The following is a 25284-nucleotide window of genomic DNA, read 5'->3' as shown; positions in this document are numbered from 1 at the left end:
TGTTCCTTGGAGTGGAGGTTATCAAAACTGCTGAAGGTGGTCTGCATTTGAGTCAGTCTGCATACATCAAAGATCTCTTAAAGAAAGCTAATATGGTGGGAGCAAAGGGTTGTCCAACACCCATGGTTTCTGGTCTGGAACTTAGCAAAAATATTGGTGAACCAGTGACTGATCCTAAATAGTGACTGATCCTAAATCTTACAGAAGCATTGTTGGTGCTTTGCAATATGCTGCTATTACAAGGCCAGACATCAACTTTGCAGTGAATAAGGTAAGCCAATACATGTCCTCACCGCTTGATTCACACTTGAGGGCTGTAAAAAGGATATTGAGGTACCTTTCTGGAACCATAGATTATGGAACTCAGATACACAAATCAAATGGAATGATAACTGCCTTCTCAGACTCTGATTGGGCAGCAGACATTGATGATAGGAGATCAACGAGTGGGTTCTGTACTTATTATGGAAAGAATCTTATCTCATGGTGTGTGAAGAAACAAGGAGTTGTTGCCAGATCCAGTACAGAGGCAGAGTATAGGAGTCTTGCACAGACAGCTTCAGAAGTAACATGGTTGAGTTCCTTGCTCAAGGAGTTGAAGATTCATAGAAAGTCCAGTCCAGTGATAGGGGTTGATAACATGAGTGCGATTGCTTTGGCTTCAAATCCGGTTTTACATGCAAGGACTAAGCATATAGAGTTGGACATTCATTTTGTCCGAGACAAAGTTCTGGCACAAGAAATAGAACTGAGACATGTACCAACTAGAGATCAGATTGCTGATATTTTTACTAAACCTCTTGCTAGACAATCCTTCGTGAAGCTAAGAGAAAAGCTTGGAGTGATTTCATTAGCCTCCCTTGGATTGAGGGGGCGTGTTAGAGAATATTGTGAAACTGATTGTGATGATGAAGTAAAGAATGTATCAACACCTTCCTTCAATGAAGTAAGTCCAAGTGACTGTTGTGGTGAATCATTCAGTGCACGAGAGGAGTTCAAAGTTGAAGATATGCAACCCACTCTCAAGGACCATTCTGTTGTTGATATCACAGCTAAGAAGAAGGACCACAAGGGTACTACTTGGAGAGACGTGGCAATGAGAGGAGTTGTGAAGAAGAGACCTTAACAGAGTCAGTTATGATTAGATGCTTAAGATTAGATTATAATGGTGTAGTACAGAGATTAGAGAGGATCTAGATTGTTCCTCATTGAGCTATAAATATGTAATATATCTGCATTCAAAATTATGCAATGAAATAGTATCTTTCCTCTGAAGCTATTTTTGGCTAAAAACAATGAAAGTTTTCTTCTTTACTAGTTTGTGTTCAATCTTTCAGTATGTACTATAAAAATGATGGTAGGAAAGATGAAGACGGAAGAGAGAAAATCTACAAGCAATTAATAATGCTTTTATACAATTTTTGAGTCACTTTGAGATAGTAACAGCTTTTATAGAAAAGGGTAATGATTTATTAACAAACATTGTATATACAAAATGCCCTCTTATTTTAAATCGATTTTTATTTAAACTGGTTTTATTATTTTCTTACTAACTTATCCTTTTATATATGTATGAAAAATTATGAATATGTGGAAGATCAATACAATATTTATGGAAATTTCATAAATTAAGATAATTAAAATTTATTTAGCCAAGATTGTTGCTTATACGTATGATTTAAACAAATAAATATACTACTACTAATATTTAGCACTAATCTATCGTTAAATTCAAAATTATAAAATTACATATCTTAAAATTTTTATACTTATATTTTGTGTATTAACAGTAAAGTGATGAAAAAAAAAATTACTTTATAATTTTAAATTAATATTATATAGTAGAAATTTAAGGTGGGGAAAAACCAATAGTTTAAATGAACCAAGCTCCAATATAGTAGTATCAATTAATTATATACGAATAGAATAGTAAAGACTAAAAAAAGATGGTGTATAATTAGTATTTTAGTGAATGATCATATTAGAAAATAGTATATACATCTAGTTGTTTATATAGCTTAAACTTTTAGTGATAAGTTAATAACAAAATAATTAAATGTGAATGATAATTATTTCTTTGTTTAATTAAATATATAATATTTTTTTTCCTCACAGGATTTTATGTGATAGTACTATTAGTATTTTGTGAGTTAAATAAAAAGAGAAAAAAGTAAAAGAGAAAAAAAAATAGAGATGATGTTATTTCTATTTTAGCAAATGTGTCATTTTTGAGGGACAATTAAAAAAAATTCATTTTTAATAGAACAAGTGGAATACTTTTGTTGGATGATAACACAAAGAAATTAAAAATATTTTATTTTTAAAATAAAATAATTGGATGAGAATGAATGTTGTTATTTCGTTGGATATTAACACTTAAAAGTAAAGTATGTGTACATGCAGTTGTTTTTATTAACTTAGAATTTGAAAGATTATTTCCTTGGACGATGACACTAACAAATTGAATATACATCCACGTAGTCGCTTTTATAACTTAAAATTTTATTGATTATTTAAGAAGCACTATTCTAGGAAGCGAATGACTAATACTATTTCGTTAGATGATAACACTAGTATATATACCTGTAATCATTTTCATAACTTTAAGGTTTAAGAATTATTTAACAAAAAATAATTAGATTAGAATGGCTATTATTTCGTTGGATCATAACAATAAGAAATTAGTACTATATATACATGTCGTTTTTATAACTTAGATATTTAATGATTTTTTATGAATAAAATAATTATATGTAAATGACTATGATTATTATGTTGAATGATAACACTAAGAAATTAAATATATGCTTTTTCATAATTTAGAATTATACATAATATTAAAGTAATTATTTGATGACTATGATTATTTCGTTGGATGATAACACCAAATATATATACATGTAGTCGTTTTATAACTTAGAATTTTAAATAATTTAAATAAAATAATTGAATAAGAATGACTATGATCATTTCGTTGGATGACAACACTAAGAAATGAAGTATATATACATGTAGTTGTTTTTATAACTCAAAATTTTTATAGATAATATTATAATAAAATAATTTGATGCGAATGATTATGATTATTTCGTTGGATAATAACACTAAGAAATTAAGTATATATAGATGCAATCGTTTTATAACTTAAAATTTTAAAAATTATAAATAATTGAATGAGTATGACTATGATTATTTTGTTGGATGATAATACTAAGAAATAAAGTATATATACGTGCATTTATTTTTATAAACTTAGAATTTTAAAGATTATTTAATAACAACACAATTAGATGCTAATGATAATCATTTTTTCGTTCAAGGATAATATTAAGAATATTTATACATATAGTCGCTTTTATAATTTTAAATTTTAAGATTATTTTATAATAAAATAATTTGGTATTAATGACTATTAGATGAGTGAATTAAAAATTGGTATGTATCAGTTCTAAAGCAAACTCAAACGATATACTCCCTCTATCCCGAAGAGTATGCACTATTTCCTTTTTTGTCCGTCCCCAAAGAGTATGAACATTCCAATTTTGGAAATTCTCTTCTCTCTAATGAGGTGAGACTCATTCTCCACTAATAATGTTTAAAAAAACTTTCTCTGTCTATTTCTCTTTTACTTTACCAATAATGCATTAAAACTCGTGCCGAACTTAAAGTTCATACTCATTGGGGATGGAGAGAATATAAACTTTTATATTATTGTTTGAATATTAAATAAAATTCTCCATTGTAGAATGTAAGTCAACTTGGAATCTTTTTATAGTAGTAGTATTTTTGCAAATTTGAAGTGAATCTATAATATCTTGCTAAAAGAATTGTAAATTTTTAATTAAATTTATTTTAATTTATTCCTAATCAAAATATTCATCCGAAAATTATGAAATCATGAACCATATGAATTTAGCTGATTTGAATTTTTATAAAATGGAGAAGAAATATCCTCATTTTTGTTAATGAAAGAAAAAATTATGTAACGGTTAGTATACATAATCAATTACTAATCATTCCTTAAATACATAAATATTGATTATGATAAACTTAATCTTTCCTAAATAATCAATATAAGTGTAGATATGTAATACATTACATTTTAAAATGTAAAATACCTTAAATGTCCAATTTTGTATATACAAATTTTGTTAATTTATCACTACTCTATAGAAAAAATAGCTTCCGACTTAAGAGACCAAAAAACATGTATAATGGTTACAAAATATAGAGACAAAAAATGAAAAAAAAAAAAAGAAATAAATAAAAGAAAAATAATGTGCTAAAATATGAGAAGAGGCGCATAATTCACAAACCGAGGCACGTAAAAATAAGAAAAGAGTTGGCTTGGAATATAGGCTCTCACAAAGTACTCTTCTTTCAATTTAAAAATATTAAGTTTTTTTATGAATAGAAAAGTCTTATTTGATCTAAATCATCAAACCAAAATGGCAGAGGTGATTCGTCGAACACTTTGCATGCAAGCAGAAAATTTACATAGTGCCCATCTAAATTAAATCTCTTCCTTAAAGCATCTCCAAGGAGGGAAAGGATCTCCAAGGAGGAAAGGTAAGTAGAGAAGGTATATTTCTAATTTACCTTTTCAAAAAGATAATTATACCTTTTTAAAAAGTAGTGGTCTTCAAGGGAAGAAGATAAACTAAAAAGGCAAAAAAAAATAACTAGCTTTTTACCTTCTCTTCCAAGAAGAGGTAAAGATGCCTTCTCAAAATGAAAGAAGGTATAATACCTCCCGAAATACCTTTTCCTTTGGAGTATGAAATTTTATCAAGAAGAGGTAAATATGGTAGTTATTTCTTTTTACCTCTCCATTTATCCCTTCCCTTGGAGACAGTGGCGGACGCAGGATTTTTATACTGGGGGGTCCAAATTATATTAACGATAGTTGCATATTTTTTAGTGTCGACGATTTTAGAAACAACCAGAGATGAATAGTTTGAGATGCATTTTTTCTCCTGTTCTTGCTTCGTATTTATCAGTTACATTTTATATTCCCTCGGTCCATAAAAAATAGTCTCATTTGTGGATGAAAGTAAGAGAGAGGAGAGAAAAAATAGATAAAGGAGAAGAGGGAAAATAAAAAAGTAAGAGAGAAAAGGTGAAAAAGTGGGTAAAGCATGAAAAAGAGTTTCTATTTTTAAAATAAGATTATTTTCGTGGATTGAGGGAGTATTTTTATTTGATTTCTATTATGCTTTTATTTTTTTAATTCTAGCCCACATTTTTTTACTTTTTTATTCTAGCCCACATTTTTTGCTTTGGATGTCAAGGTGAAAAAAATTGCTCAATGATGAAATGCCAGCTGGGGAATTCAAACGCATAACCAAGTGGTTGCATGGCCAAACTACCAACCAACTGGGCTAACTAATAACTTGAAAAATGATGGCTAATTATACATAATATAGTAAATAGAAAAATGGATGGAGGTTCCAAGGAACCCCCATACCCCACGTAGGTCCGCCTCTGCTTGGAGATGCTCTTTCAAAAACTAAGGATACACATTGCATAAAACACCAAAAAAATTGAAAAAAAAAAATTAAAAAAGATCAAGTAGAAGCTAGTTGTTTCAAACATGCACCTCTCCTCTGTAATATGTAGAAAATATCACATGGCTAATCATATGAATTGGTTTGAGGACGTTTATTTTTAGGGGTGCAACTATACTTTTTGGCTCACAACAAACAATTGATTTAAATTGATAAAAAAATGTCACATGACAAGCTAGAACTCACTAAAATTTAATGAATTAGCTTTGAATCATATTTAATTTATTTTAATATGGTAACTGAGTATGTTCAGATAAATCAAATTTCAGGGATCCAAGTTAGCTGATCTCTATGTGTCAATAACGCTGATTAAGAATTATCAACTGCCTCCAGATGCTGCTTCCCTCACATCAGTAAGTTAACTCTACTCACAAATAAATCGAAAAAAAAACTATAGATGGCATTTTGCAATCTAGTAACTTGTGCATTTGATGTTTCCTTCCATTGAAGCCGCCCAAGTCGAGTGCTGTGAAGAAGGCTGAGGATGTGGTGAGCACCATGCTAGCTAGGGGCTTTGTCTTGGGAAAGGATAGTCTCAAAAGGGCAAAGTCATTTGACGGGAAGCACAAATTGACAGTACACGCCTTGGCTAACGTTGCTTCCCTAGACCGAAGTTTTGAGCTGAGCAAGACGCTGAGCATGGGGACAGCTGTAGCAAACGAGATGGTGAGAGAAATGGATGAGGTGTTTCAAGTATCAGATATTACAAAGTTCGCTTATTCAGCTGTTGAGGTTACAGCCAGCAGTGCAGGATCTGTCATCAAGGGCAATAGCTATGTCTTGACCGGAGCTTCGTGGGTCACTAATGCATACATAGCCATCACAAAGGCGGTCGAGGATGTAGGGGCGATGACGATGCAGAAGGTGGAGAGGGTTGAGGAGGAGGAGGATGCAATATATCAATGCCAGTCGCTAAACTCGTCACCAGCTCTTCCGGTCAGTTCAGCTGATGTGAGTAGCAAGCATCTTTGATTGGTTTGAGTTTTCCAGAACAAAAATTGAAGATTGCTTGATTACATACCGACCAAAACAATGACAGCGTGTTAATTGTACTGCGATTACATGTGGTAACTGGTTTATGATCAGTTGAAAAGAATAAGATCACCCTACAGTTTATCAGTGGATCCTTACAGTAGAGTAGGAATTCTATGTGTTGCTTACAAATTGTGTTCAGATTTACAATCGTGCTCGTATTGGATGTTTATGAGGATCGGTATACATGAAAAAATGATACTACTGCACAAAAGTGATTGGCCTTCAAAATTTGATTCATGAATGCTACAGCTACAACAGGTACTACACCAACCATTCCATACTCTGTCACAGAGTTTTAGGGTGAAAAGTGCTGAATTTCTTAACAAGTAGAATATGAGAAATCTATACATGCAATATAACAAATACCTTAATGCATTCTGGTAAATCTTTATCATCATGTATTGCATATATCTGCATAGTCAAGGTATGAGAGTTCAGCCATCAAATTTCTTAACTACCTTCATGGTCGGGTGGGAGGAAGCATCTTGATCAGTTGCAACTGAAGCAATAATAACAAGTGCAGCTGCCACCGTTGATGGCCAGTAGCAAAGCTGCTGGTGTCCCATCAGTGTGAGTACTGCAAGGTATTTGGCTGTCTTCTACACGTTAGCTTTTGCATTTTTAAGGTAGAACCTGCACACATTGAAAGTCCAAACAGCCTGAGCAAACATTCATATGCATCCAAGAGTGAACCAATACTATAAGGAGAAGTAAAAAAGATCTGCATCTAAATCTGAGGGTTATAGCGAAGTATGTACCAAAGGAAGTTGTACACGGTGGGAAGGAAGCATTTTGAAGTTGAGGACTTCCTGCCCTAGCCACTGCCACTCCATAGCCACCACTTCACACCGGGCATATATAGTTCTACCGACGTAAAATGACTTCTTCCGGACACTGATACAGATATTATTCAAGTTAGAAGTCCATAACAATGCTGAATCAAGGTTTAGGTACATTATTAGTAAACAACACATTTTTTGTAGAGCATCAGTTATCTTGGTTCTGCTAAGAATCTTCAGGTTGAACAAATTTGCAAGCACATAATCAGTTTTTAAGTTTCCAAAGCAATTTTGAAGACTGCCACACATCTATATAAATAACACAGTAACGAACACGTTAAATCTTTACCAGTTGTAGGGTTGATTTTCTTCAAGCCTGGTGGCTAAAGTGAGGCACGCAATGCCAGCAATCTGAAGATTTCTCACGCTTTTGAAGTATCCCTTGCTAAGAAACCTTTCGAGAAGACTAACTTCTCGAAACATGGTTTCCTGCTGAAGCTGTGTCTTGGTAGCTTGCTGCATGTTTAACTCCAGAATCAAATAATTGACCACCATCATCACCAAAAAAAATGCAGAATGATGTATTATAATCATTCAGGGAAATCTATACGAGGGAATCGCCCCCTTTCAGTTACTACGATTTAACTAGTACGACCTATTTCATATCCTTAGCAGAGAACACTTATGATTGATTACAAATTTGAGTTCATGTTTAAATGGTAATTCAAATTTAAAATGATAAAAAGACAGAACCTCCAAAAAGTCTAAATCATTTCGCTACCAAATTAGACCAATACTTTCTCCTTACTTATTTTGAGGATGAAATGAAACTAAAAGAATAGGAAGTAATCTGCACAGTCACAGACCTCGACAATCCAGTGTATCATTTTGCAAGCGTTGCTGAATGACTAGGTCTCCGTAGGCAGTATCATGACAGTATTCCTCTTGCCTCCTCTCTCTCATCCTCATCATCCTGAAGCTCCCTTCATCTTCGAGCCCCAATCCCTAATCCACAAAACCACAAACAATTGTCAAATGAAATATCAATATTGCAAATTTGCACTGAAAAATAAGTGCTGGTAACTTTTAATTGTCAAGTATGCCTCTTGTATTTAGTATGGATCAATTTGCTCGGAAGAGTAATGGTGTATGCGCACGCGCATCATATCACTTTAGAATACGAAGAATCAACAAAAATTTCATGCGAATGTGACAATTAAATCATTCGGAACTCACATTGATTTCATTCGAATTATGATCATCACAGTTCTTCAAGGTAAAGGTCGATCTGCAGAACTGCTGTTTAAATTGGCCGAATAACTCAAAAGTAGGCGAACAACTCTCATCTCCATACGATCTCTTCCAGAAGTGCAACTCCAGATTGACGGCGAATAGTCAGAAGTAAATTCAGAATCCAAAACTGCATAGAAATTCTCGACGATGAGGAGAACTGCTCCGAGCAAGCTAAATCGAAGTGCCATGCGACGAGATGTGGAGGTCGGATTTCTTCAGGCGCGTGTTCAATTTCGCTGATTTTGGTTGCTTCGCTGCGGAATTGAGTGATGCGCCGCCGTGTTTAGCTGAATTGTCCTTTTCAGCTTCGGAATCTGTTAATTCTTTGCAGGTAATCTCGTTAACGCCAGTACTCTTCAATACGACCTCGCTTTCTGTATTTCCAACGGAACTCTGATTTTCCTTCACCATCGCGTCGTTAGCGTGAAACGAAAACCGCGAAGCGCTAGAAACTACAGATTTGGTGACCTCAGCTTCTTCACATTCGATCTCTTCAGATTCAAGTCTCTGTTCGTTACTGAACACGATTCCACGCATGAAACATCTGATAACTCCACCGTTTCATCCTGACTCGTGCTCGCATTCTTCAAATTCTTCCTATAATATGAGATCTAGTAACAATTCTCCGAAACTTATCCTCATTTACTGTGCCAAAATGTAAATCGATTCCGGAAAATACAACGACAGATGAGATGTAAGCTGCGACCGGAGCTGCTTCCGCCTGAAACAGAGCGATTGCTCTTCGATTTCTGAAACGTATTTAGCAGTGAGCTTGCGCTTCATCCTTGAAGGAAGATTGCGGGAGATGCCTTTTTCAAGTGCGTTTCTGTGTGTGTGCGCGTGTGGGGTGGGGGAACTGTGTGAAACGGTTCAAGAACATCGATGGGGCCCGCAGACGTTCACATTCACATGTTATGTATGTTCGATTAATTTTATTGTATGCATTTCTATTAATTTTAGAATAAGAAAATAACTATAGAGACGCTCTTTATTTGTTTATTTTTAATTAAGGGTCAAATGTGGTCCTCAACATATGATTATTTTATTATTTTAATTTTTAACATTAAGTTTTGAATTATTTGGTCCTCCTTATTTAAATTCGGGCCAGACTCAGTCCTAAATAGACAGAGCGATTAAAAACAGACGGTAAATGAATGTTAAACCAATTTTGACATAATTAAACTATTAAGTGCGATTATTAGCTACTAATTATATCCTTAATTTTTATTCTGAAATGTAAATAAAATACATACTCCAGTACAAATAAAATCAACCTTCTGCAATCTCTCTTCTCTCACAATCTCCTCCCTAATTCAAAACTCTTGATAGGGAAATCCAAAATAAACACCGCCTTATTATCATCCAATATGCTCTTGACGAATTTTGAATCCTCTTGACGAATTTTGAATCCTCCTCCTCTAATAGAGTGACATTCTTCCTAAATCTATAACTCAAGTATAATCAATTTGGAGAAATAAATACCGTTATCCATTACTGAATCGAAAATCTGTAATCCGGATTGAGAACGACGGAGGTGGAATTGGCGACGTGCTTCCTGGAAAAAAGGTGGAACAGCGAGCGTTCAAAATCGGAATCACTGGAGAAGAAGTCGTCGGCGAGGGTTCCAAGAGAAGTGGAGGAAGGCGAGGCGGCGGCGGCGGCGGCGCGGTGAGGGGTGGTAGGGATGGTGGGGATGGGAGAAGGCAGAGAAATCGAGGCAGGAGAGGAGAGATTTCAGGGAAGGGTCACTGTTGATGATGGAGGAGAGGTAATGGGAGGCGCTCGACGTTGGAGAAGAAGGTGAGGAAGAGAGAGGAGAAGAAGACAAGGAGGAGGTGGTGATCTAATAAAAATAATTAAAAATCTAATAATAATAAAGATGCTTAATTCGGTCAAAATTGGCTTAAATAGCCGTTGACCGTTACTTTTTTGAAGGACCCGTTCAAAATGGACCGAGTCTGGCCCGAGTTTAAATGTGGAGGACCAAATAATTCAAAACATAATGTTAAGGACCAAAATGATAAAATAGTCATATGTTGAGGACCACATTTGACCCTTACTCTTTTTAATTCCTTCAATCCAGTTGGATTGCATTACTTCTCATTTGTGGGTGATAACAAATTTTAGTCAGAAATTAGTAAATTAAAAGATAATCAGAAAAAAAAATAAAGTAATCAGAAAAATATAAATAAAGTATTGAAAAAGAGGGAAAAATAAGTGGATAACATTTAAAAGAAATTTTTACTTTTAAAAATGTGACTAGTTAAACATATTATCTATTTATTCTATCATTTTTCTAGAATTTATGTTCGGTGGTAGACTGATAGTATTCTTTAATGATATACTCCCTCTGTCTATAATAAGGTCATATTTTTCTGTTTTGATCCATTCTATAATAGTTAATAGGTCTCACATTCAACTAACTCATTTCGCTCATATTCTATTATAAAATTAATATAAAAAATAAATATTATATTCTACTAATTTTTTCAATACATTATTCTTTACCTTTATTAAAATCCATGTCTAAACCTATGATTCTTATTATAAGGTGAAGGGAATATTTAATATACTATTTACTCGTCTTTTTGTCTTTCGCATATTTAGTATACGTGGATGATGACAGTGGATGATGACATTATTTTATTTTTTTCCCTTCTTATTTCTAGCTTTTTTGTTAGAGCATCCGGAGGAGTAGAGAGTGGCGGGGCCCGTGTGTTGAAGCCCTTTTTTTTTAAAATAAAATCATGTACTTTTTTTTAAAAAATCTTTGTACTTTTTTTTTTTAATGGAATGGATTATTTTTCCCGTATATGTGTCGTAAATTTAATTCCGTATATCGCAATTTTAATTCCGTAAATGTAGTATATTTTGAATTGTTTTTATTGCGGCTGGCCTATGGCTGGCCTAAATCTGACGTGGCAGGTGGTTTTTTTAGTGTTGCTGACGTGGCAGAGGAGAGAATGGCTGGCCTATGGCTGGCCTATTAACCATTGCGGATGCTCTTATACCCTAAAGAACTCTGTCCTAGAGAAAAAGAAGCTACTATGATATCATTGTCTAATATGCTCTTACTGCCAAAATTAATACTCCCTCGTCTCATTTTAAGTGGAACACTTCGGTCAGATGCGAAATTTTATGTAGTACTCTCTTCGTTCTATCATAAGTGATCAACTTTCCATTTTAAATTATCCCACTGCAAGTGATCAATTTCCTTTTTCGAGCTAAAAACGAAACTTCAACCATCTTTTATTTTATTCATTCTATCGTATTTTATTCTCTCTACTTTAACTCTATATATATCATTTTCTAAATTCTCATTTTCAAAAGAAATCCATCACTTGTAGTGGAACGGACGGAGTATTATTTTGCAGTTAAGTGAAGAGAATAAAGTGTTTCTATTTTTAGAAATGTGTCATTTAGAATAAGAGATCCTAAAAAGAAAAATGATTCATTTAGAGTGGAATAATGAGTATAATAATATGATATTTGAAGGTAAATAAGTTTTCAATCATTTGGAGTAAGAGTACTATACACTTAATCATCTTTTCTGGGAGAAACAATTCAATGATGAAGGCATGCCAAATGGCAATATGATGTTGTATGCTCAACTAATAGTTTTTTAACATATGAATTAATAAAATCCTCATCTGTTTAATAAAATGAATAAATTCTAAAAACAAAATTTACCGCTAATATTTAATAAATTTTATTTTATTAAATTCATATAACTAAAAGGACGTAACAATTTAAAACTCAGTGCAAATTAGAATAAATACAAGTAATACATCATCAACTCCTAGATTTTTGGATAGTCTCCAATTTTATAATAATATCCATTTTTATAAAGAAATGATTGTATTTAGTGGGGCCTCTACGAAGACATATGTCAAAAAATTATTAGTGAATTTTTTCTCCTTTAACATTGACTGAATATATTGATTTAATACTAGTCTCCTAAATCGCAACAATTCTAATTATTCAAGGCCCAAACATGTTTGCTCAGTCCAAATCCAATTGGGCTCTAGGGTTTGATATATATATATATATATATATGTTGTCCCCACCCTTTTTCTCTTTATCTCATACGTATACGGGATACTTGTCTTCTCCATTCAGCAAATTCTTTTGTTTTTATTTGTTACTCTCATGATGGATTTGTCTGTCTGTTGAGATAAATTTATGCGTTGAGTCTAAATCTATGAAGACTTCTTTGTATTTCCATTTTTATAATCAGTTTTGTTTTTCAATTTTCTATATTGTTGGCACTTGGCAGATGATTAATTATCACTTTTGTTCTTTTGTTCTTCTGAGATTAGTTCCCGATTAATTCCCTTCCAATCAATGGAGACTTGGATTTCAATTTTTTTTTTGGTTATTTATAGTACGCTCTCGGTTCTTGAAATATAGTCCCATTTTGATAAATGGATTCACTTTCTAGTAATATTATAAAATTAATATAAATGTGATATTTTTTTCAATCCATTTTTTTTTCACATATCATAAAATTCGTGCGGACAATCTTTCATAGATGATGTATTATTTATAATCGCTATTCAGAAAATAACGCCTTTTTTTCACCAGGCCCAAATGTGTCGGCCCATCTAACGTTAAATTCAGAATGTTACTATAGTCTACGAATACACACGCCCTTTTTTAGAGTTTATCATTCCTTTCTTATTTTATTAATCCTAATTTTTTTAATTCCAGCTGTAAATATTTTCGCGCGGAAATGTTATGTTCAATTCTGCAATTTGTGATCGGAGGCCTTGTCTCTATAAATAGGTGCAGAAATTGAAAATGAATTCAGATCATTCAAAATTTCATATTTTTTTTACATTTGAGATGGAGTTAGAGAAAACTTTTGACGATCAAATTTTGTTCACGCATGCAGAAGCGAATCTTCTTCGCACAGAAATAGGCGCTGAGTTCACTCTCATCAGCGCTCTCAATGGAGCTCCTCAATATACTGCTAAATTGTATACTTGCTGCAGACTCATACCTAATAGAGGTAGAGGAAGAGGAGGAAGAGGAGGTGGTGAAGACTTAAAAACTATGCTGTACGAAATCGTGAGTGATGACTTTTATGCGGCTCATCTTGAAGCTCATAACGGCGATCGAGTGTTTTTCCGTGCTGCTGCTGCCGCCAGACAAGTTCACTTCCGTTTTCTACCTGCGGAGGAGGAGAATGCTCCGCCGCCGCCGATCATATAGGTACATCGTTTACATCTGCAATTTCATTCTCTAATTTCTTACTTCTACTGATTTTGTTGCTCATGATGCATTTATTCTTATGATGCTTGCTTTTTCCATCGCAGATTCTCTAATTTCTACTCTTCATTCTCTAATTTCTTAATTCGTTCAATTTCCACTGATTCTGTTGCTAATGAAGCATTTATTCTGCCGATCCGCTTACTTTTTCCATTGCTGGTTAGATCAACTGATTATTTCTCTACTTTGTTATTCATTTTAAATTCTACTAGTATAATGCTGTTGATTGTGTTGAGATCATGCAATTTTTGTTTCTTTTGAATTATACTAATTTCTATACTTTTTCCATTGCTGATTAGTTCTCTTTTGCTTATGATCAGTTCACTCTGCTGTTACCTTCACATGCTGTTGCTGATGTTCATACAGCTAATCTGCTGCTGGTAATTCCTCTGTTCATATCCAACATTTTGTACCTGATGATCTTCATGCTCTGTACTTGCATCGATTATTTTGCTCTGCCGAGAGATTGAAAACTGTAGTCATATACTTCATCTCTCTCTAGTCTTCATAATTGCAATTTCACTTGCTATTGTCTGCTCATTTCAGATATTGATAACTAATTCTGTCTACTTTAACAAATTTTTTTAATGTTTTCATCATTTCTCATGTTAAAATCTGTGATGAATTCTATTCCTTATGTTTGAGGTGGTTATTAATGCTTTAGTTGTTAATAGGTATCAGAATTTTAAGTCATTTCCAATCTGTTGAACTTGTGTTATGTTCCAATTTAGACAAATATTAGTATTTCACATACTCTCTACAAAATTAGATTTGTCAAACTTTTAATATTTAGTTTTACTCTTTATTCTCATATCTGCCTTGCTTAGTTATATTGTTCATTAGGTTAGTTGTATACATTTTGCTAATTTTGTGGGCTAATATTTTGTTTTCTTGGTGTGTTTGTATATCTGTTCATTTTCTCGATTAGATTATGTGTAAAAATATATTGGTATGGTTTAGTATATTTGAAAAATTAGCTGGGTATTGTTTTAGTTTAATACTAGCACGGATTGAAATTCTAGTTACAATGTTGTCTTCTTGGTGTGTTTGTAACTTCTAATGTGGTTCATTGTTAATTTTTTGTATGTGGCATAAGATTTATTTGTCTTAGAAAATTGTTTTAGAACACTGAAAAGGTTTAGATGCTTGAATTGTACTTAGCACAACATTGAAAATTTCAAAGTTACCTGCTACAGGATTGTGAATTCTATAGCTTTATTCTCACAATAGAAGAAAATAGATTTAAAAATATTCTTCTGTATTTCTATTAATTTCTTTTAATTTGCCTGATATTGTTTTTAAAACCTGATTATAAAATTCGCAATTTGTATATTTTTGTTTGTCGTCTGACTTGTAATATTTTGGTTGGTGTATGTGCAAATTTGCTTATACTAATTTTTCGTTTAATATAGGAATTAAGATTTTTTGTTACAAATATATTGTACTACGTTTTAAGCGTTATGAACTGGGCACAGTTTATTGAACTACTAGTAGTACTACGTTTTTAGTTTATGGAATTAGTTTTGTTTTTTAAGAAAATTATTGAAATTTTTTAAATTATCACAATAAAATATTGATTTTAGAATGTTATTCCTTATTGATTTTATTTTTATTAGTGTGGTTATATTCTCTCAACTTGATTACTTTATTGTAATACCGCAATTTTATTACTATTACTATTATGTATATGCCTAATATGATGCAAGTATGTTAGTGCATATACGCATTTGTTTTTTCATTATTAGGTGCATGCCACCATCAACGCATTTGTTTTTTTGAAAAGGATATTAGTAATTCTAGGCCACATACGCATTTTTTGTGTTAAACTTTTATTATTATTTAGCTTAATTTTATTGTTCATGTGTTTTTGGTTGATATTTTGCATTGATTGTATATTTTTTGCTAATTTTGTTAGTGTATAATTGTCTTCTTGGTGTGTTTGTATATATGTTCATTTTCTGGTTTAGATTATTTTAAAATTTAGCTAGGTGTGGTTTATAATGGTCTGAAATAGTACGCCATGTTGTCTTCTTTGTGTGTTTGTATATCTGTTAATTTTTAATGTGGTTCATTGATAAATTTTGCTACTATTTTTTTTGTTTGTGGTATTGGATTTTTTTGTCTAACTAAATAATTGTTTTATAATGCTGAAAATTTGCTGAAAAGTTTTTGATGCTCGAATATTGTTATGTTTTTGTTTCTTGTCTGTCTTGTACTAATATTTTAGTTGGTGTTTATGCATATTTGGTTATCGATTTTTGTTTAATAAGTACTATAATGATTTGTTCGATTTGTTATAAAACTTGGCACATTTGCATTGAACTACTAGTATGCATTTAGCTTGTGCAATTAGTTTTATTTTTTTAGGAAAACAGTTGATATATAATGCTGAAAAAGTTATTCAAAAATTTTAGGTGTTCAATTTATATCGTTCGTAGAATTATGTTTATCAATTGTGAATCCACCCACTTTATTAATTTTATTTTTATTAGTATGTTTATATTCTTAGAACTTGATAAAAAAAATTTCATAGTGCAATTTTATTCTTGTATGCATGAAGTAAATATTTTATTCCATAAATTGTGAAGTACTATTATGTTTGTATAGATTGATTAATTTAATATTTAAAAAGAAATTACGGAATTATTTTGAAATTTGTTTTAAGAAATCCTGACCCTTTTGGCCATATACACATTTTGTTATGATTATTGACATTAGTGCCTATTGGATTCTACATTAGTAACTTTATTCATAATAAATTGATGCATATTCATTTTAAATCAGAATTAATTTTGAAAACTTTTACCTTGTACAGAATCGTGAATACTATAGATTTATTTTCACAATAAAAGAAATTAGGTTTAAGAATATTCTTCCGTATTATTAATTTCTTTTAATTTGTATGTTTTTGTTTTGTAACATGATAAAATTGGCTAATTTGTATGTCAATTCGCAATTTGTATGCTTGTATGTTTTTGTTTGTCGTCCGTCTTGTGTAGAAGTAATATTTTAGTTGGTGGCATTTTGGGCATATTTGGTTATAGATTTTTGTTTAATGTACATATTATGGTTTTTTTTTGTTATTTTTGTTATGAATATACTGTAGTACTAGGTTATACGGAGTATTTATCAAGCGTTATAAAGATAGTCACATTTGTATTGAACTTCTAGAATGTTTATACTTTGCTGATAAATTATTGAAAAATTTAATGCTCAAATTGTATCATTTGTTGGAAATTCTATAAACTTACCTTCTTCAAAATTTTGAATTCATCCGCTTTATTATCACAACAAGAAATTGATTTGAGAATGTTCGTCCTTATTAATTTTATTTTTAGTACTCCTTCCGTCTGCGAATAGGAGTCCCAGTTGAGTTGGGTGCGGGTTTTAAGAAAAGTTTGAGTGTAATAATTTAAGTGTGTGATAGTGGAATGTGGGACCCATTTATATTATTATTTGTAATCAAAGTGGATTAAAATTAATTGCAGCTTCTAAATTAAGGGAAAAGTGGGGTCATTTTTTATACTCTCAAGATAAAATGTCTAACCGAGACTCCTAATGGCGGACGGATGAAAATGGCCAACCGGGACTCCTATTCGCGGACGGAGGGAGTACTAGTTTGCTTATATTCTTAGGATTTGATAAAACTATTGTTATAGTGCAGTTTATTTATAACTCCGTATATGCCAGATATGATGTAAATATTTTACCCCATGAACTGTGAATTAGAAGTGATGTTTTTATCTTTGTATGATGGTGTGATCACATTAATTTTAATTTAATATTTCAATTAAAAATATAAAATTAGATAATTATTTTGAAATTTGTTGAAGAATTCTCACCCACATGGCTATATTTACATTCGTTTTTTTGAAAAGGCGAATCATTGAATAATTACATTAGTGTACATTAGTAACTTCATTCATAATAAAATGATGCATGTACATTTTACATAAGTTTAATTTTGAATATTTATTATTTATTAATTAAAAATTTAAAATATTATTTTATACTATAATTGATTTTAATATTTTTAGAAAATTAATTATAACAGTTCCCTTTGTGTAGAACATGAGATTACAATAAATGTATAATCATTGTTTAAATAAAACTTATTGAGTTGTAATTTGTTTTATGCTTATGTAATAGTATTATACTAATATATAATGTAATTGTATGTGTCTTTGTTATATCTCACGAAATCGACAGAAAAGAGTCATGTGTACGTTGAGGATACATTAATTCGTTATAAATGAAATACTTATAATGTTTTCCCAGTATGAGTTGTTGAGACATGCCCTATATATAATAATTTATGCTGTCCCAATCTAAAAGTATTTGTAAGCGGAGGAAGATTCAAAGGTTGGCATATGAAAGTATTTGAGGAACCAGTTATAAAACAGGTTGCTTTTAATCTTAGCAAAATTATTAGAGACGAGACAAGCATAGATAGCAAAGTGTTTGCCAAGCTAGTAAAATAAACTAATAAATAAGTAGTATGATAATAGTTAAGAACCTACATTGATGCCAAATTTTCAAGAAAAATATAGTATCATAAACTCTTTCCAGCATGCAATTCTTCCAAGTAATATTTCATTGGTATCTGACGGAAAACCAAAACACGAAGACTTAAGTTAAGAGAGAAGGTGAAATAAAAGGAATGGTGAAAAAAGCAGATTAGAAATAATCAGCACGAATAACATGCCAAAAACCATCATTACTACAAAATAAATGCCCTAAACCCTAATTAAACCATAGAAAAACACAAAATGTCCCTTTAATCTCAATAGCCTTCGTGTTCATAGATAAGATGAACTGATCAATCTGCTCGAGCAATATATTCTTAATGCAAATCCATTCCTTCCTATCCAAAGTTTCATCTTTCTTCATATTCCCTACACCATGGCAGCATCATCGTTCTTACTGATCTCTTCTTTAGCCACTTCCCGTAACACTTTGTCTTCAACACACGAGAGACTTAAGCACCGAACATTGGAAATCATCATGCTTTTGAGCGAAACAACGCTTGAAGTATAAGTAGTAACATTGGGCAAATTATAATAGCGAAATCGGTGTGGAAAAAGACTAAATGTCTCAAAACTTCTTTTGACTTAGGAATAGATGAATACTCGTTCTTCACTAATGAATAATAAATCTCCATTTGCCAAAACTTTAAGCGGAAAAACTAAGTAATTTATGGTATCCGGAGTTAACTGGAAGCTAAACTCATATTCCTTTACCCAAGAATTTGTATCTCCATACTTGTTCATCCAAATAACAACAATCAAATCATTTGTATTATTGCATAACATAGCCTACCCATCAAAATATATATCCAATATATGAGTCCTATTATACACAAATCCACTCTTAGAGACCGAACTAGAGACCAAATTAGGGCCACCCATTTTATTAATCTTGTGGTTAGGATTAATTTACAATTAATTTAATATTTTATTCAATAAAACCTGCTTTCTAAAAAAAATTATTTTTTTTTAAATTTTTTTAAATTTTTTTTATTCAATAAAAACTTGCCGGAATAAATAATGAACTAAATGAAATATGTTATGAAGTAAGTTTGACATGTTATTGAAATAAACTAATGATACAAAAAAATTTAGTGTTAAACGTTAAGCGGTAGTAATGAACTATATTCAATAAATAATGAACCAAATGAATAGTAGTAATGAAGTAAATATGATATTGAAATACAATGTTAACTGTTTTAAACGTCAAACAGTAGTAATGGACTTATTACTTCATTCAGTCATGTTATTACTTCATTCCATTAGTTTATTACTTACTTTATTCCGTTAGTTTATTACTCCCTCCGTCCCACAAAAGATGTCACACTTTCTTTTTTAATTTGTCTCACAAAAGATGTCATATTTTCTTTTTTTTAAAAAGTTCTGTCTCATTATGAATATAAAAATTATATTTTTTCTCTCCATTTAACACACAAAATAAAAATTTCTAAAATCTCGTGTCATTCCACAAGTGTGACATCTTTTGTGGGACGGAGGGAGTATTTCATTCAATCATGCTATTACTTCATTCCACGCCCTATTTATTGAAACACATATATTGAAAATACGGCAATACATATATTGAAAATACGGCAATACTTGTATACTAAAAATAAATTCAAACCCTATCTTTGAAAAGGAAACAAGATAGTAGTAGGAAAATCTCATAGGGAAAAAGATGAAATTTGGCAAAATAATCTTGACATGGAAACAAAATAAATTATCTCGAAATTTGCAAAATAATTTTGACATGGAAACAAATTAAATTGATTTATGCCTTGGGAAAAAAAGGAAACAAAATTATTTATCCCATAATCATGGGTCATATATCTAACCACCCTGTGTTGAAATCTCCAGATAGATTGATACAATGATCCCCTCTCTCTCTTATTACATCACCATATATTCAAACCAAATTATTACTGTAGCAGGTGACAATGAAAAAGTTACATAAACAAAAAAACGTAAGAACTAATGATATACTCATGATCAAGCATCCAAACAAACAAGAAACAGAAGACACGTACGAAAGTTTGTCACGCTTCTTTTTTGACTAATTTTGCACCCACTTTTCTTAACACTTCTTAGAACCCGTGCCTCATAAAATGAGACTCTTAATGGCGGACGGATAGAGCATCTAAAGCCTATATACGTCACTTTAGTTGATAATACATTAGATATTACATTTGGATTCAGTCTCAGCTTCCTATCCCTGCGATAATCTTTCGTAATCGAAATAATCTTCATTTGGCATCAGTATTGAATCCATTGACGCCTCTTTTGCGTGATTGATAAAAAGGAGAAGAATCGCGATGAATCTGATGAAGAAATTTGGAATCGCAATGAAAAAAATAAATCTACGATGAATTGAAGAAGAAATGCGAGAAGAAGCTAATTAGAAAGGAAATCTGAAGTTTATTTGGAAGGAAATTCGAATGTGAATTGAAACGAAATCAGTGATTCTAAATAGAAACGTAACGCATCACCTCAATCTTAAAAGTAATTTCCGAAAATGCTCCTGGGCTATTTCACATTATTAAAATAACTAATACTCCCTCCGTCCCACTTAAAATGCAACATTTGAGAATCGGCACATGATTTTATGTAGTGTTGTTTTATGAGTTAATGAAGAGAGAGCAAAGTAAGAGAGATGAAAAAGTAGAGATAGAGTTGTTTCTATTTAAGGAAACGTTTCATTTTTAATGAGACAATAAAAAAAGAAAAACGTTGCATTTTTAATGGGACAGAAGGAGTACTTATTTGTTATTTTTATTATGTGGTTGAAATTTGTTTTCTAGGTAGTTACGTATTTAATACTCCCTCCGTCCAACAATAGGAGTCCCGTTTTTCCGTTTTGGGACGTCCGGGAATAGGAGTCCCGGTTCTACTTACCATATTTGGACAATTTAATTACCCTCTCCCTTCTCACTAATTTACACAATTGCCATAAAAAAAACACACCCTACCCCCATCTAATTTCACTCTCACTCTCTCAAACCCTCATTCTCTCTCACTGTCGGTCTTACTCTCTCGCCCTCCTCTTCCTACGCGAAACCCTAATTCACCGTTGCCTCCATTGCTCCTTCTCGCCCACCGCCTCCTTCTCGCTCGTCGTCTCCACCGCCTCTTTCTCGCGTCGTCTCCACCGCCTCCTTATTTTGCACCGCCTCCACCACCTCCTATCAAACCCTAATCGCCCGCCGCCGCCTCACACTCTCTCTTCCTCTTCTTCCTGCCCTTTGATTCATATCTTCCGTTGTGAAATTAATTGTTGCATCGAGTGTAATTGTTAGTGGCTGTTAATTTTGCAAAATTTGCTCTTGAAAAATCTGTTCTTATGGCCTCTCTACGGGTTTTACTTTTGGATTTGAATTCGGTATCGTTTTGATTCAATCTTGGCTTTCGAAATCGATTCCCGGCGGATTTGGATTGGAGTGTGGATTTCTTATGAATTTGATTAGAAATTGGTTTTGTTCCGTGGTTTTTTCTCCAGATTATGACTGCAATTTAGTCGATTTCCAAATCCAAGATTGAATCAAAACGCTGGGAATCTGCTGGGCATTTTGTTTAATTTGAGGGTTCTTTTTAAATTCAGTTTTTAATTTATCTCTATGAATATATTGGCAGCTTGAAATTAAAATTTTCATTATGTGTGGGCTTCATTGAGGTGGGTCTCAAATTTCAATATCACACACCATTTATTATACGCTCCAAAACTTTCTTAAAATCCGTGCCTTTAGAAATGGGACTGCTATTGCTGGACGGAGGGAGTGTTAGTTAAATATTGATTACTTTTCTAGTTAAACATTGATTACTTTTCTAGACATTAGAATAAGCCAATAAAGAGATGATGAATCATCACACGTAAACCAAATGCCTACATCTAGATTAAGCTAATCCCAAACCACTTTCATAAAAAATAATACTATTATTCAATCCAAATTTACTAGTCTCATGCTTTAGGACGCAAAACTTCTATAGTAATTTATATGGTATCAGTACCTTCTGGATCAAAATTGTAAAGAGTTCCTAATCGATCGTGCAATTCCATTAGTTTACCCCAAATTCTAATGAAGCCATGGCGATCAGTTTATGGAGGGAATTTCATCATGAGGTATGATTTAATGGGAGGTTATAATGACCTTTTTTTCATATTACCTACTAGTACAAATTTCAAATATAGAATATTGTTAAAATAGCAAATAATGGCATAAATTAATCATTCTGCGGAGATAAAGATCCAATAGAATAAAAATTTAAAATGAATAACAATCTATTAAAATAGATAAATAAATAAACGTTACAAAAGTAGGGGAATCTAACCTAATAAAACCTTAAGGACTGAACATTGGAAATCCTCATATTTTTGAGCGAAACAAAGCTTGAAGTATAACTGACAACATTGGGCAAATTATGATATAAAGCTAGTTGAAAAGGACTATATATCACATAAGTTCTAGTGATTTTGGAATAGATGAAGAGTTGATGTGCACTGCAGAACAACAGTTAACCATTTGCCAAAATTTTAATCGGATAAACAACAAAAAGGATATTCGGAGATAACTGGAAGCTAAATTCATACTCCTTTAACCAAGAATTTGTATCTCCATAGTCTTCCATCATCCAAATCACAACAACCAAATCATCTGTATTATCACATAAACATAGCCGACCCTTCAAAATATATATCCGATATGTTCCATGAAACCTTGTCGTAAATCCTTCTTCACTAGGTGAAGGAGGAATAGAAAAACTCTTAAAAAGCTCTGTTTCAAGATCAAAACAACAAATCAAGAAATTCTTTTTATAATCAGATACCAACCAGTGGAGATTTCCGTTAAAAAATAAAGCATAATCAAGAAGCTTGGGGCTTTGAGATCGTTTTGAATACAATCTAGTGACGGGAACAGCTTGTGGCGGCTGCATGATGCTTCTCCATAGGTCTCCTCCTCCTAGAGTATATATATGACATGACAGAGATTTACTTTCAACACATAAAACCTTATATTGTTGGCTTAACTTGCTCACTCCAAATCCAAATATACATTTTGTAGCAGGCAAAGGAGGAAGCTCAATATACCCCTCAGTCATTGGATTGCATATAAAAAGTATATTGTGATTATTTTTCAATTCGTCCCACACCAAAACCAAACCATCAGTTGAATCAATAACAATTCGGACATGGTCGGGAGTTGGATATTGAATATGAGGAGGAGGCAAACTGAATCGGTAAAGTGGCTGGCAGGCCTCATCGTAGATTGCACACAGCCCGACTTCATGACCGAAAACTATCCCCCGTCCCGGTGCATACAAGGATGCAAACACATCCCCTTGTATTAAACTGCACTAATTTACAAACACAATTGCAGATCGCAATGCTTCTACTCGGGAGTCTTATCAGAATCTCTACGATAACCTCTTGCGGCAGATGACTCAATAAATCTTCCTTCATCAATATTAATACTCATTCAAAACTACCCTACACTTTGCTATTTTATGAAAGACGGAAACTACTTCTACATTAAAAATACGGCTCTACTTATAGAGTAAAAAAATATTCAAATCCTAGCTTTGACAAGTAAACAAAATAATAATTAAAAAGATAATATCTTTACACGGAAAATAATATCTTTCGTATTATTGCTTTTATTTTAGTTTTCATTTCCCTTACAATAATAAAATTTCAAATATAGTATACAATAAACTAGTTAACTAAAGTTGAAATCGATTAGTTCCAAATTAACTTCTATAATTGAAAATAAACAAAATTAATAATTGAATCTTGATATTGATGATATTTCACCTAAATATTAATTATGGTAAAATAATTTTAAAAATTATATAATTCCCATGATTATAGCTAGCTACGATTAGTTGTTAACAGATTATCATGATTCATTCTGCCGTTTTAATTTCAGCTCATCTTAATCCAAACATCAAGCTGTAACTATTCCCATCATTCAAATACCATAATAGAATATGATTTAGTCAATCATAATTGTTTAGTACAAACCTGGCTAAATTCTATAAATAGACCATTCTGGAAATCGGCTTCCACCGATAGAGTTTTTTTTTTAAATTTCTGTAAATGGGTGTTGCGCATTCTAAAAATGCGTGTTTAAATACGCATTCTTAGAATGCGTAACTAAGCTGAATTCGCAAAGACCAGAAAAGTCAAACTAAATACGCATTCTTAGAATGCGTATCTCACTTGAATAAAATCGTCCAGAACAGAATAGATCGCACTCCGCCGCTTCACTCCACTGTCCTCGCGAAACCCTTCCAAGAATGCTACCTTGTCGTCCAATTCTTGCATAAATCACCCAAATTCGTCTAATTGTTTCTCCCTCAAGGTAAGTTACATGCTTTTTTCTTCTTCATTTAGCATATATTCATAGTCTAAGGTGAATTGTAATTTTAGGTTTTGTAGTTAAAAATTAAAATTTTATGCTATTGGTATAAATTGTATGTTCAATGTGTGTTATTAGCTACTAAGATTTGGTATGTAGTGTCTTTTAAATTGTTAATTTCTAAAGATTTGGTATATAGTTTATTTTGAATTATTTAAATTTTGAGATAAAGTTGTGTATTTATTGCAGGATTATGGACACAGAATCTATTTGTGTCCTTTTATATTGGGATGAAAGAATAGTACAAATTGGAGGAATTGGTTTGTCTTATGAACCACCCGTGGCAAATGCATACCTTGTGTTAGATAAGTTTGTTGCATACAATGAGTTGGTTAACAGAATATGTAATTGCATTGGAATCAATGTTAATGATTATATGATTAGTTTGACATGGAAGCGTGCA

General features: G+C 32.2%; 1 protein-coding gene, 1 long non-coding RNA gene and 1 pseudogene across 3 annotated transcripts; 2 read left to right on the top strand and 1 right to left on the bottom strand.

Annotated features, from left to right (window-relative positions):
• The first annotated feature begins 4448 nt into the window (after positions 1 to 4448).
• On the top strand, positions 4449 to 6539 carry LOC125220246 (binding partner of ACD11 1-like). The gene is made up of 3 exons (XM_048122406.1): positions 4449 to 4457; positions 5837 to 5920; positions 6018 to 6539. The coding sequence occupies exons 1-3, from the start codon at positions 4449 to 4451 to the stop codon at positions 6537 to 6539; spliced, it is 615 nt and encodes a 204-aa protein (XP_047978363.1).
• LOC125220245 lies at positions 5862 to 9457 on the bottom strand (annotated as a pseudogene).
• Positions 9458 to 12774: 3317 nt separating this feature from the next.
• Positions 12775 to 17288, top strand: LOC125220183. Of its 2 annotated transcripts, XR_007176333.1 has the most exons (4): positions 12775 to 13459; positions 13569 to 13888; positions 13993 to 14104; positions 14266 to 17288. It is a non-coding gene; the product is annotated as an uncharacterized LOC125220183 (long non-coding RNA). The 2 variants fall into 2 exon arrangements; XR_007176334.1 differs by lacking the exon at positions 13993 to 14104.
• The last annotated feature ends 7996 nt before the right edge of the window (positions 17289 to 25284 follow it).

This window comes from Salvia hispanica, chromosome 4 (assembly GCF_023119035.1).
Source record: "Salvia hispanica cultivar TCC Black 2014 chromosome 4, UniMelb_Shisp_WGS_1.0, whole genome shotgun sequence".
In the NCBI taxonomy this organism is placed as follows: Eukaryota; Viridiplantae; Streptophyta; class Magnoliopsida; order Lamiales; family Lamiaceae; genus Salvia; species Salvia hispanica.
This window is presented reverse-complemented; position numbering and strand designations above follow the sequence as displayed.